This window comes from Fundulus heteroclitus, chromosome 22 (assembly GCF_011125445.2).
Source record: "Fundulus heteroclitus isolate FHET01 chromosome 22, MU-UCD_Fhet_4.1, whole genome shotgun sequence".
Taxonomy (NCBI): domain Eukaryota; kingdom Metazoa; phylum Chordata; class Actinopteri; order Cyprinodontiformes; family Fundulidae; genus Fundulus; species Fundulus heteroclitus.
In genome coordinates, this window is record NC_046382.1 from 7,483,094 (window position 1) to 7,495,301 (window position 12,208).

At 44.3% G+C, this 12,208-nt stretch overlaps 1 protein-coding gene across 1 annotated transcript; it reads left to right on the forward strand.

Moving 5' to 3' along the window:
• Positions 1-1,518: 1,518 nt before the first annotated feature.
• Positions 1,519-12,075, forward strand: eif3s10 (eukaryotic translation initiation factor 3, subunit 10 (theta); the record flags this gene model as incomplete). The annotated part of the gene is given in 17 exon segments (XM_036126718.1): positions 1,519-1,697; positions 4,105-4,295; positions 4,382-4,518; positions 4,647-4,810; positions 5,727-5,926; positions 6,715-6,923; positions 7,009-7,180; positions 7,283-7,387; positions 8,267-8,365; positions 8,446-8,562; positions 8,666-8,851; positions 10,488-10,835; positions 10,935-11,039; positions 11,124-11,237; positions 11,324-11,446; positions 11,537-11,690; positions 11,903-12,075. Coding segments are annotated over 17 exon segments (2,646 nt in total), but the record flags the coding sequence as incomplete, so codon positions are not given.
• Positions 12,076-12,208: the final 133 nt, after the last annotated feature.

Sequence of the window (12,208 nt, forward strand, 5' to 3'; positions counted from 1 at the left end):
CTTTTTTTTTTTTTTTTTTAATTAAAATCTTTCTTCTTTTTTTGCAACTCGTTAAATCTTGTTGTCAATCTAGTGTCTGGGATTTTACACCGATGTTGAACGCATCATGAGGGAAATGCATCCGGGAACTTTGTTCACCCGGCGCTGCCAGGTTGGTTGAAAACCCCCCTTTAGGAAGAGTTGAGCCAAGAAAATTTAGGCCTAGAATTTAGCACTGCTTAAACACCCTGACAAGTTTTGGACAAAAAAATAGAGATTTTTTATTCTTCTAATTTCCACTGTCATGAGATTGCTAAATTAGAGCAAAATTACAACAGTTTCAAGTTTTTAGCCAAAACATTTGTGTCAATATAAAATTTATTTGCATACAACATTTTCAAAAACAACCAAGGCTGACCAACTTTGCTTCACAATTTTCCAAGACAAAGTAAAGTAAATACAGAATGAAAAAGTTATAAAATATGTAAGGGATAATGTCGGACGAGGTGTCAATTATCACAAAATAAAGGACGACGCGGAGGCATGTACACGAAGTCTATTTGTTTCTGATAATGGAGACCTCAAACTGCATTATCCTGCTTATACCGTGGTCAGTTATGAAATAAATAAATATCAAATTAATTACTAATACGTTTCACCATTAAAATTTTAAGTTTTTCACAAGAAATTGATTGAGAGTACTATTTAATATTTCTCATTCTGACGTTATTCAAGCTGAAATTTTGTCCAATAACACGTCTTAATGGACACCCTGCAGCCAATCAATATTCACCTAGACCATGGTATAAAAAAAATTGCCATAAAACGTATAACGATTAATGTATTTCTTTTAGTTGACCAATGCTGCTCTCTGCTCTGTACAACGAGAGACAACTCAGATCACTGCCATATTCTGTGTTATCCCAGTAAAAGAACTTTAAACTGTGGGAACAGTGTATAAGAAATTTTTCTTGGCTTCAACATTTATTTTAATATTTGTAAATATTAACATACTTTTACCTTTTTGGCTTGCGTGACACCAGAACGACATACTTGGCTCAAAAAAGTAGAAATGTTGCGGTATTTATAGACACAATTTGTAGGATTTAACAAAACATCAAACCAGGAGATTTCTGTTGTATATGTATGTAAAAACTTGGTTTTACATATTATTACGCTGTCTAAAAATAATCCTAAAGAGGATCAAGTTTTTTTCTTAGATATAAGTTTAATTTTCCTATGAAATTATATGGTGTGCAAGGACATTGGTGGCCCCCCAACTGGCAACCCCTTACAAATTATGGAGGTGCCCCTGGACAAAACGGGACTGTTTGGTGCAACTGACCTTGACTTTTCAAACGCTTACAAGCCCTAAAAGCCGAGTATTGTGTTCATACGCATATGAAATGTTTAGCATTAAATATAAAAAGTAACTTCAACCACCTAGCTGGTGGAAAAAAAGGCCCATTTCACGTTTTTTAGTCTGAGACTCTGCCCTAAAGCGGAAATTTGAACCGCATCTGGCAACCTTGCCCTGGTCGTTCACGAGGCTCTTCCTTTCAGCCAGCGCCGTCGCCGCGAGTGAGTGCGTGGCCTGGATGGACTGGTGACATTTGGACCAGTTTTAACCAAGTCAGTCCCCTTAGAGTCCCACTAACACACCAGCAAGATGCCGGCGTATTTCCAGCGGCCAGAGAACGCCCTGAAGCGGGCGAACGGTGAGTGGGAGCGGCGTCCCGGCTCAATGCCGAGCCGAGCCGCGTTCGCCTCGGCGATGCTAACCGCTAATGCTAGTCGGGATGGCGGAGCTAAGCTAGCTGGCGCCACATCTAGGCCGCGTTTGTGCCCCTCACTCTGGATATTTAACACTGACATATTTTTGTATTGGCGTTATTATTATTTGGCAACGACATATAATTTACAATGACAATTTTTTTTACACTGTCTTGTTACGGGTGTCTTAATTATATACGCGCTAACCTGCTGACAGCGTTCACACGCTGGTTGGGGCCTAGCTGCAACCGTTTTAAACCGTTTTCAACGTTTTTTTCCCGCGTGACCGTGACTACGGGTAATATCGGTAAAGTTTTTGACAGTAGGAAAAAATGCTAAAAAGTAACAAATGGCGGTCATGTTGGACAGGATTGTGACTAAAGTTTGATTTCGGGTAAATTAGGGGAGCAGATGGTAGACTGGCGCCTCCGGGTCTGTCTGCATGTTGTCCCTGTGCGGGCATGGCTTCTCCCCGGGTACTCCGGCTTCCCCTCCGGTGGTCCAGAAAACACGACTGTGGGGTCAATCAGTCACTCCGGGTGTAGATGGGTCCTAAATAGACACACTTGTATCAATATTTACTGAAGGTAATACCAAAATGTGTTCTTAAATATGTTTTCCAAATTATCCTAGTAACAAATTATGGCCCATTTAAGTTTTTATATAACTTTATATATAACTTTAGACATAGAAGTTTACTTCCGCTTAGATTAGCAGGTCTTCAAGCCGCTGTGGAGACACACCTGTGGATGTATGTTAATGCAACACCACAAACACTGTTTTTAATAAATTCAGGTAACCACAATACAAAGGACTCAAAATGTTTTGTGAAAATCCAAACCCAGTAAATTATGAACCCTTAAATGAACAAGAAGGACCAGAAAAAACAGACAGACATTAATAGCAAAGGCTTGCTATAAGTCTTATCTGGGGTGGAGGTTAGCTGTCTGATTGAGCTCTTAGGCTACATTCACACTACAGAGGAATGAGACCTAAATCCGATCGCATACGGGCAAATAAGATTTGCCCGTATGCAACACATTTCCCCTTTTTTTTCACGGCAGTTTAAGCGGCCCAACTCTGATCTTTTCACCCAAAAAAAAAAAAATCTGATTTGTGCCACTTGTACGTATCGGACATTTTTCAGAGTCCACAGTCTGAGCGTTGATGTCACATCTTATCCGTCTCTACATTACTTTGTCTAGATATGCTGTGGTCTTAATATTGTCGGCTCCCATTCCTCAACAGTAGCCCTGTCACGATAACAAATTTAGCTGGACGAAAACTTTTTGTGACAAATCATATTATTGTCATTTGGAGAGACCTTTTTCAACGAATATGATAAGAGTATAATATCGCATGCATATCCTCTTCACCTACAGCCTCAGACAAATTAAGCAGGTAGTGACGTTTGGTTTAAATGCCAACAAACTCCCACCCTGCAGCGGTCGTGTTCGGCTTTGACAACATTTTAATTACTTTTCAAACCCACCGCCCCGCCAATAATTTGTTTATTTTAAAAGCCTCGATGTTTGAGTTAAACATAAAACGGTCAGCAAAGTTCCCGTATGAAAGGAAACTTCCCGGTCAGTGAACCAAACTCTTTACCTGTTATTAGTTTATCAGCTAAGCGCCAGGAGCTGTTGTTAGAGATCCACAACTGCCTGGATCAACTCGTTTTCTGTGGGAAACCCTGGAAAGATTTAACCTCTTATAAACTGAGGAAATCTTTTTGCTATCAGAGAGAGAAAAGACGGAATCACAAGGGAGAATAAGCAAGCATGAATATGCAGATTATCACGCTTATTTTAATCGGGATTAAAATTTATAGCTTTCTAATCATAACAAAGACAGCTGCCGGCAGGTATCCACGTTTTAAAAAAAAAAAAATTATGAAACTTTATTGAACTCTTCTACAACAATTACATTCACCATTACGTGCGTAAACAGCGCCCTGCTCTGTGACGGCTCCTGTTATCTACGCATGCCGGTCGCTTTGCGCTCTAGAGCCAATCAGACAGAAATACGATGACAGCAGCGTTTATTAGTAGCATGAACGACCACTTAAAAAAAATCAGATTGTAGAAACAAAGTCAAACAAATGCCTCCATCATTAGCATCTGAAATAGAAATGTCAACGATGAACTCAGTGAAACAACCTTCTTGGCTCTAAGGCTTTAAATTGAACACCTTACCTTCTTACTGCCGAGTCTCATTTACGACTCTAGCTCCTGGTCGTCCGACCGTTTGTCGTTTCCAGCTGCTCTCCTCGTGTATAAGCCGTGTATATTTTTAGCCTTTTTTACATTTCCACGCTCATTAAAGGCACTCCTCTGACTTGTGTCTGAACAGAATTTCTCGAGGTTGGCAAAAAGCAGCCGGCCTTGGATGTTCTGTACGATGTCATCAAGAGCAAGAAGCACCGAACATGGCAGAAGATCCACGAGCCCATCATGCTCAAGTACCTGGAGCTGTGTGTGGATCTGCGCAAGAGCCACCTGGCCAAGGAGGGTCTCTACCAGTACAAGAACATCTGCCAGCAGGTGAGCCCGACACCGTAAAGGCGGCAGCAGCTGTCGTTTTGTCCACATCCTGCAACACTGAAGCCTTTTTTTTTCTGCCCCCTCAGGTGAACATCAAATCTCTGGAAGATGTGGTCCGCGCCTACCTCAAACTGGCGGAGGAGAAAACGGAGACGGCTAAAGAAGAGTCGCAGCAGATGGTACTGGACATTGAGGACCTGGACAACATCCAGACTCCAGAAAGGTAAAGTTGTCGTTCCGTCAGGTTCAGAAAAGCTACAGGGTCTCAGTTAAAGCCGTCGGTAACGCCCTCTGGGACCGTTTGTTGATCTAAATGCCTTCCTAACATCGTCGTTGTTGTTGTTGTTGTAGTGTGCTGCTGAGTGCCGTGAGTGGAGAGGACACGCAGGACCGTACAGATCGCCTGCTGCTCACGCCGTGGGTGAAGTTCCTGTGGGAGTCCTACCGCCAGTGCCTGGACCTGCTGAGAAACAACTCCAAGGTGGAGCGCCTGTATCATGACATCGCCCAGCAAGGTAGTCCTGCAGCGATGATGGTCAACGTTTTGTCCTCAGACGCTCCCTGGTGTCTGGTCAGCAGCCGTGGACTGGCTGCAAGTCTCACGTTTTTCCACATAATCGGTTCATGTGGGTCGTGTTGCACCACTTGGGCTCTACTGGTCCACTTTCTGTCAACATGTGGGTCCACCCTAAAGAGTTGCTTTTAGCTAACGCTGCCTGTGATGTGAGCTCTACTCATTTAATTTTTTTACTTCCAGTGAGTCCTCCCACATTTCCTAAAGAAAATCGCAGCACGTTCTTCACTTCCTGTTCTTAGGAGATGCACGGCAACAAAAGTATCTGGTTTCTGCTGCTGATAATTATTTACGCCTTCAGAATTAGGGGTGGACAATAATTCAACATCTACTGAATATCGCCGGTTGCCTCCGATTTAAGTCTGTTTGCTGCTGCCTAGATAATATTAGCCTACAGATACATTAGTCTGTGAATACATTAGTTTTATGGGCTTCAGTTTCTGAAGCAAATATCTCTAAAATGTTATATTACAGGAGTTTTATATTGTACAGGCATCTGCTGTGGGCATTCTCTGCAGTCAGGCTTTTGTTTTGTTTATATCGTATTGACCAAAATAAAGAAAATATTGTGCTAAAAGTTTTGAGCACATCGTCCAGCCCTAATCAGAATTTATACCTCTAATGTTTGCTGTCTACACTCAATACACCTGTAAGAGTCTGGTTAAGGGCGAGTCTCCTTATCCCCTCCACCCCAGGCTGCAGGTTGAGACTAGTAGAACATCCTTTCATGCCTCAGAGAACACGTGAAATGTTCCTTTTAATGGTTCCACGTCTCTAAAGATTTGCCAGAAGAAAACGTGTGGAGTAAAAAAAAAAAAAAGTCACATAAATCTGATCGCTGTTTTCTCTTGGTGCAGCTTTTAAGTTCTGCCTTCAGTACACCCGCAAGGCGGAGTTCCGCAAGCTGTGCGACAACCTGCGCATGCACCTGGGTCAGATCCAGCGGCACCACAACCAGAGCACCGCCATCAACCTGAACAACCCGGAGAGCCAGTCCATGCACCTGGAGACGCGCCTGGTGCAGCTGGACAGCGCCATCAGCATGGAGCTGTGGCAGGTCGGTTCCTCCGTCGGTCCCTCCGTCGGTTCCTCCGTCGGTTCCTCCGTCGGTTCCAACATCAGACGGCTCTGTGGCACGCCTAGGGTTGGCACACATATAAGCAGCGGAATAGGGTTTAATTTGTGTTGTTAAATAATTGTGAATTCAATTCAATTCAATTTTATTTATATAGCGCCAAATCATGAAACATGTCATCTCAAGGCACTTTACAAAGTCAAGTTCAATCATATTATACAGATTGGTCAAAATGTCCTATATAAGGAAACCAGTTGATTGCATCAAAGTCCCGACAAGCAGCATTCACTCCTGGGGGAGAGTCGTCTGCATTGTACATGGCTTTGCTGCAATCCCTCATACTGAGCAAGCATGAAGCGACAGTGGGAAGAAAAACCACCCATTAACGGGAAGGAAAAACCTCCGGCAGAACCGGGCTCAGTATGAACGGTCATCTGCCTCGACCGACTGCGGTTACAGAAGACAGAACAGAGACACAACAAGAGAAACAAAAAAGCACAGAAGCACACATTGATCCTGTAATCTGTTCTACATTAGATGGTAGTAGCGGGTGAGCCGTCTTCTCTGGATGATGTCACAGTTAACAGAACACCAGACCAGGTGTACCTACTATGAAGAAAAAGAGAGAGAGCAAAAGTTAAAAGCTGAATGTAATTTAATCCTAGCTGTTCCTGCTTTATTGTAAAATAAAGCAGGAACAGCGTGACTTACTGCCAGGATGCTTCCAGGACGAGCTGCTGATGCCTTTTCTCTGCCTCTGATCTTCCCAGGAAGCGTTTAAGGCCGTAGAGGACATCCACGGCCTGTTCGCGCTCTCCAAGAAGCCCCCCAAGCCCCAGCTCATGGCCAACTACTACAACAAAGTCTCCACCGTCTTCTGGAAGTCCGGGAACGCTCTCTTCCACGCGTGCACCCTCCACCGCCTCTACCACCTGTCGAGGGAAATGCGCAAGAACCTGACCCCGGACGAGATGCAGAGGTAACCGGGCCCTCCTGGTGCCGAGCGCTGCGTTTCAGGCCAGCAGCTGAGAACGCGGGCTGAAAGCTTTGGTTCTACTCCTCAGGATGTCCACCAGAGTCCTCCTGGCCACCCTGTCCATTCCCATCACCCCCGAGCGCACCGACATCGCCCGGCTGCTGGACATGGACGGCATCATCGTGGAGAAACACCGCAGGCTGGCCACCCTCCTGGGCCTGCAGTCCCCCCCGACCCGCCAGAGCCTCATCAACGACATGGTAAGCTGGCTCAGAGACGCTCCTCCACCTCTGGCTGCTGTTAAATGCTCGTATAAATGCGTCTATGAACGTCCCCCCCCCCCCCCCCCCCCCTCCCTGCAGGTGCGGTTTAACCTGCTGCAGTACATTTTGCCTGAAGTGAAGGAGCTTTACAACTGGCTGGAGGTCGACTTTCACCCCCTCAAGCTGAGCGGACGAGTGACCAAGGTAGGCGGCCGCTCGCTTTCCTGCTGATGTCACACATTTACAGACGTGTCTCTGAAATAATCACTAATCTACGAGCTTCCCTTTATTTCAAAAAGGGAAGCTCGTAGATTTATTGATCACTGAGTGACGTATTTCTAGCTGTCAGGTAGGGCTGGGCGATAAATCGATTTAATCGATTAATTCGAATTTACAATTCTTTAAGATTTCATTTTTGGAAAATCTGGATTTTATTTTGCCAATACACTCATTGGGTTTCCATGAAGAGAACAGCATGTGATGCTGAATATATGTTTAGGCAAATGTATTTTCATGTATTTCATATTGTATATCAAAATATTGTTGAGTAGAAACTTTTTTTTTTTTTTTACTATAATACGAGGCAGCAAATGTTTTGTTATATTTTCATTGTTTATAATGGCACGGCTGCCATCTTGTTTTACATGTTTCACAGCTTGTTTTTAGTTGCACTTTGAATTCAGGTCAACAAAAGCAAGGTTTTAAAATAATTTCTTTAATTTCTTTTTATGAAACAAAAAGGAGGAAAAAAAATCGATTAATCGGATTTGGTATGATAAAATCGGAGACTTATTTTTTAATCCATATCGCCCAGCCCTACTGTCAGGTGTTCATTTTTATTGATTATGGCTAAAATCCAGAAAATACAATAATATAAACGACTCGACGATGAGTTCTGGAGTTTTTATTACCAAAAAAAACGCAGCATTTACTAAACACTTATGGAAATATCTACTTTAGGGTTTCACTTTTAAAGTTGAATCAGGGTAATAGATAAACGGTGTTCTGTTTTAGCGAGACGCGCGTGTATCCGCTGGATTACTAATCCGAATTATGTCGATTGTTGACTTGCTGTTGTCTCAGGTGCTGAACTGGGTCCGGGATCAGGCTGAGAAGGAGGCGGATCTGCAGCAGTACGTCCCACACCTGCAGAGTAACACCATCCTCAGGCTCCTGCAGCAGGTAAACCCTCCTCTGTCTAACCCCGCCGGACGATGACTGAAACCCCAGGACGCGTTTGATTGGTCGGTTTGTTTCCTCAGGTCGCTCAGATCTACCAGAGCATCGAGTTCAGCCGCTTGGCTACCCTGGTTCCTTTCGTGGACGCCTTTCAGCTGGAGCGCTCCATCGTGGACGCCGCACGCCACTGTGACCTCCAGGTGACCGCGCAGGCCGCTGCTGATTGGACGAAGTCGTCCAGCTCCTGAGCAGTTCAAGTGTTTTTACACAACTTGTCTTTGGTTTTTTTAATGTTTGCCGTAGGTCCGAATCGACCACACGTCTCGAACTTTGAGCTTTGGCTCTGACCTGAACTACTCGACCAAGGAGGATTCTCCAGTCGGTCCGTTCCTGCAGAACATGCCGTCAGAGCAGATCAGGAACCAGCTGACGGCCATGTCTGCTTCTTTAGCTAAAGCCATCCAGGTCATCAAACCCGCCACCAACCTGGTGAGTTTCCTCGCTCACCGAATGCTCGCCACCTGTCCTGATCTGTGTGGCTAGTCCATTTAATCGACCACTTCTGGTTTTCAGAGCTTAGCTTTCAGGATTTTTTAGTAAAACCTTAAATAATGTGTTTGTCAGTTTAAACTATCAAAGCCCTCATGGTGACTATTTACCTGACTCCGCCAGATAGATTTGCTCCGCATATCCATCTGGAAACCTTCCGTTGAAGTAATTTTGGGAAGGGGCGAAAATACTGGTTAGCTGATTGGCCTATGTTGGTGATAGACGGGCCAAATAAACCAATCAGATTCGTCGTCACTCGTAACAGAGCGACGACGAAAACACAACCACAAGCCAAGCTACTCTTGCTGCTGCAGGTAAAGGCTCGTTAGCTCAGCAAAGAAATACTCTGTAATTCCGATAAAACTTGCTCGATAGCCACGCTAACGCTAGTTTCATCGACTGAAGCCGCCATGTTCTTTAGACTGAACTGTCGCGCTTCCCGTTGCGTCACACCTCAACCCGTCTCAAAGCCAACGCTGATTGGACGTTCGTTTGGTGAACGGCTCCAAATTTTCTTTAACGGAAAGTAGCCAGACTGATCTGCAAGTGAAACCTTGAAAGCTCGCGAGATCAGGATGGTCTCACGAGGCTAGGTGACTATAGCCTGAGAGCTGAATCAGGCAGGTTCTAAAAGTTGTTTTTAAAGACTTGGTTGGTTAGAAATAAGATTCACAGAAACACTGATAGGGGGAAATAACAGAAATATGAAACCCAGAACGTAAAAAGCTGCATGTACGCAGGCTTAGAGTGTTTCTCCTTTAACTTATAGAAGCACAATTTCAGGAGCAGCTGATCAATGAGTCTTTGAGTAAGAAAAATGAAATGCTTGCATTAAGTCCCCTTCATGGATCCTCTTTCTGCTATATCAGGAGCCTGCAACCTTTACAGTCTAAAGAGGCTTTTTCCCTCCAGTCCACCTGAATTAAACTCGTTTAGAGCCGCAAATGTTGCCTGGCCTTTAGAAAAAAGACAAGTTATAATCTTTTGATAAAGATCTACTGTAGGAAATATGTTGTCATCATTAAAGAAACGCCCTTTTTTTGTCTATGTTGATGTTTGAAGAAAGAGGATGGACAGGATGTTATTTGTGGATAATGATGTAAAAAAAAAATCATAGTTTCCAACATAATGAAAAAAATATTGATTTAAAATTAAATATTACTGGAACTTTTAGCATCATTCACAATTATTCCAAAAAAATAGCTTTTAATTTTGAATATTATCATTATTACATTTAAATACCATAATAAAAATATAGTTTGTTGCCAAAGTTAAGAGCCACAGGTTGCAGAATCTTGCCTATACCATCTGTCAGTGGACAACGTGGCGCTCTACAACACCCACTTCAGGCCTCAAAAGAAAAATTTAATAATGAAAGAGATGAAAACATGTAGGCCTTCTAAACAGCCAAAAAAACTGCATAAATATTTGTGTTAAAATGAATTTATTGTATAATTGTTAGAGTTCAGTTTGCGAGCTGGTTGAAGTGTTTGCTCCTGTTACTGCAGTAGGTGATTACGGTGCCGTCAGCTTTGCTCTGATCACAACTTGCTTCTTTTTTCTTCCTCCTTTCCAGCAAGAGCGCGATGAACACAATCAGCAGGCCATCGCCGCTTACCTGAAAAACGCTCGCAAGGATCACCAGCGCATCCTGGCCCGCAGGCAGACCATCGAAGAGCGCAAGGAGCGCCTGGAAAGCCTCAACATCCAGCGAGAGAAGGAGGAGCTGGAACAGCGAGAGGCCGAGATGCAGAAGGTCCGCAAAGCTGAGGAGGAGCGTCTGCGGCAGGAGGCCAAAGAGCGGGAGAAGGAGCGCATCATGCAGGAGCACGAACAGATCAAGAAGAAGACGGTCCGCGAACGGCTGGAGCAGATCAAGAAAACTGAACTGGGAGCCAAAGCCTTCAAGGATATCGACATTGAGGTAAAACCTAAACACCTAAAACGTCTTGGTTCTGTTGAAAGGAACTTCATGTTTTAAACTATCAGGATTTTTACATTTCTTTATCTTATTTTGACACAGGACCTGGAGGAGCTGGATCCTGACTTCATCATGGCTAAACAGGTGGAGCAGCTGGAGAAGGAGAAGAAGGAACTTCAGGAGCGTCTGAAGAATCAGGAGAAGAAGGTTGACCTTTTAAGCTAAAGTCTACGTGCTAAAAAAAGAAGTAGATTAGACTGAAATTAAATACTGATTGACATTTCTCTCCAGATTGATTACTTTGAGAGGGCAAAACGCCTCGAGGAGATTCCTCTCATCAAGAAAGCTTATGAGGAGCAGCGTGTCAAAGACATGGAGCTGTGGGAGCTCCAAGAGGAGGAGAGGGTATGTGAGGAAACGATGAAAAAGCAAAGAACGTCCACGCCCAGCTGTGTCCACAATCCTAAGGCTCGACATGTTTCCCGTTTTAGATCAGTAACTTGAAGATCGAACGGGAAAAGGCTCTGGAGCACAAGAAGCGGATGTCCAGGATGATGGAGGACAAGGAAGGCTTCCTGGCAAAAATAACAGCTGCCCGCAGCTTCATTTATGAGGTAGAAGTCGGTGCAGCAGACGACTGCTGAATGAGAATACTGGTACGTTTCAGGCCGTGATTCAGCGCCTTTTATTCCATTTTTTTAAAGGAAAAACTAAAAGCGTTCGAGGAGCGGCTGGTCGAGGAGAGGAAAAAGCGCCTGGAAGAAAGGAAGAGGCAGCGCAAAGAGGACCGTCGCAACACTTACTACCGCCAGAAGGAGGAGGAGGCTCAGCGAATCCACGAGGAGCAGCTCAAGAAAGGTTCGTTCAGCTTATGGCTTCAGATGATCGGTATTCAGAGCATTTTGTTTGCTACAGAAACCATCAAGAAAATGTCTTAGTTTCAGTTTTCTGTTCAGCTGGAAATAAAGGAGATGAAATCAGGATCCGCAGCAAGAGATAAAATGAGGCCGTTTGTGGTCGTCTGCCACTGATGTTATTAAATGAAAACGTCTGTCTTCGTGCTAAATTAGAACGTGAAGAGCGAGAGCGCCTGGAACAAGAGCGCCGCGAGGAGGAGGAGCGCGAGTACCAGGAGCGCCTTCGCAAACTCGAGGAGCAGGAGCGCAAGCAGCGTGCTCGCCAGCAGGAGATCGAGGAGCGGATCCGGCAGAAGACCGTCAGCCCACAAGAGAAGCAGCCTAAGGTGAAAATAATGATGAAGCACGTTTTTTAAAATGTGACCGAGAACTTAAACAGAACCAGAATAGAAAGCTGCATCTGACGGATGTTCTGCCTGTTGACGCCATAGTTTCTGTCTCCATCTCTATCCTGAGAAA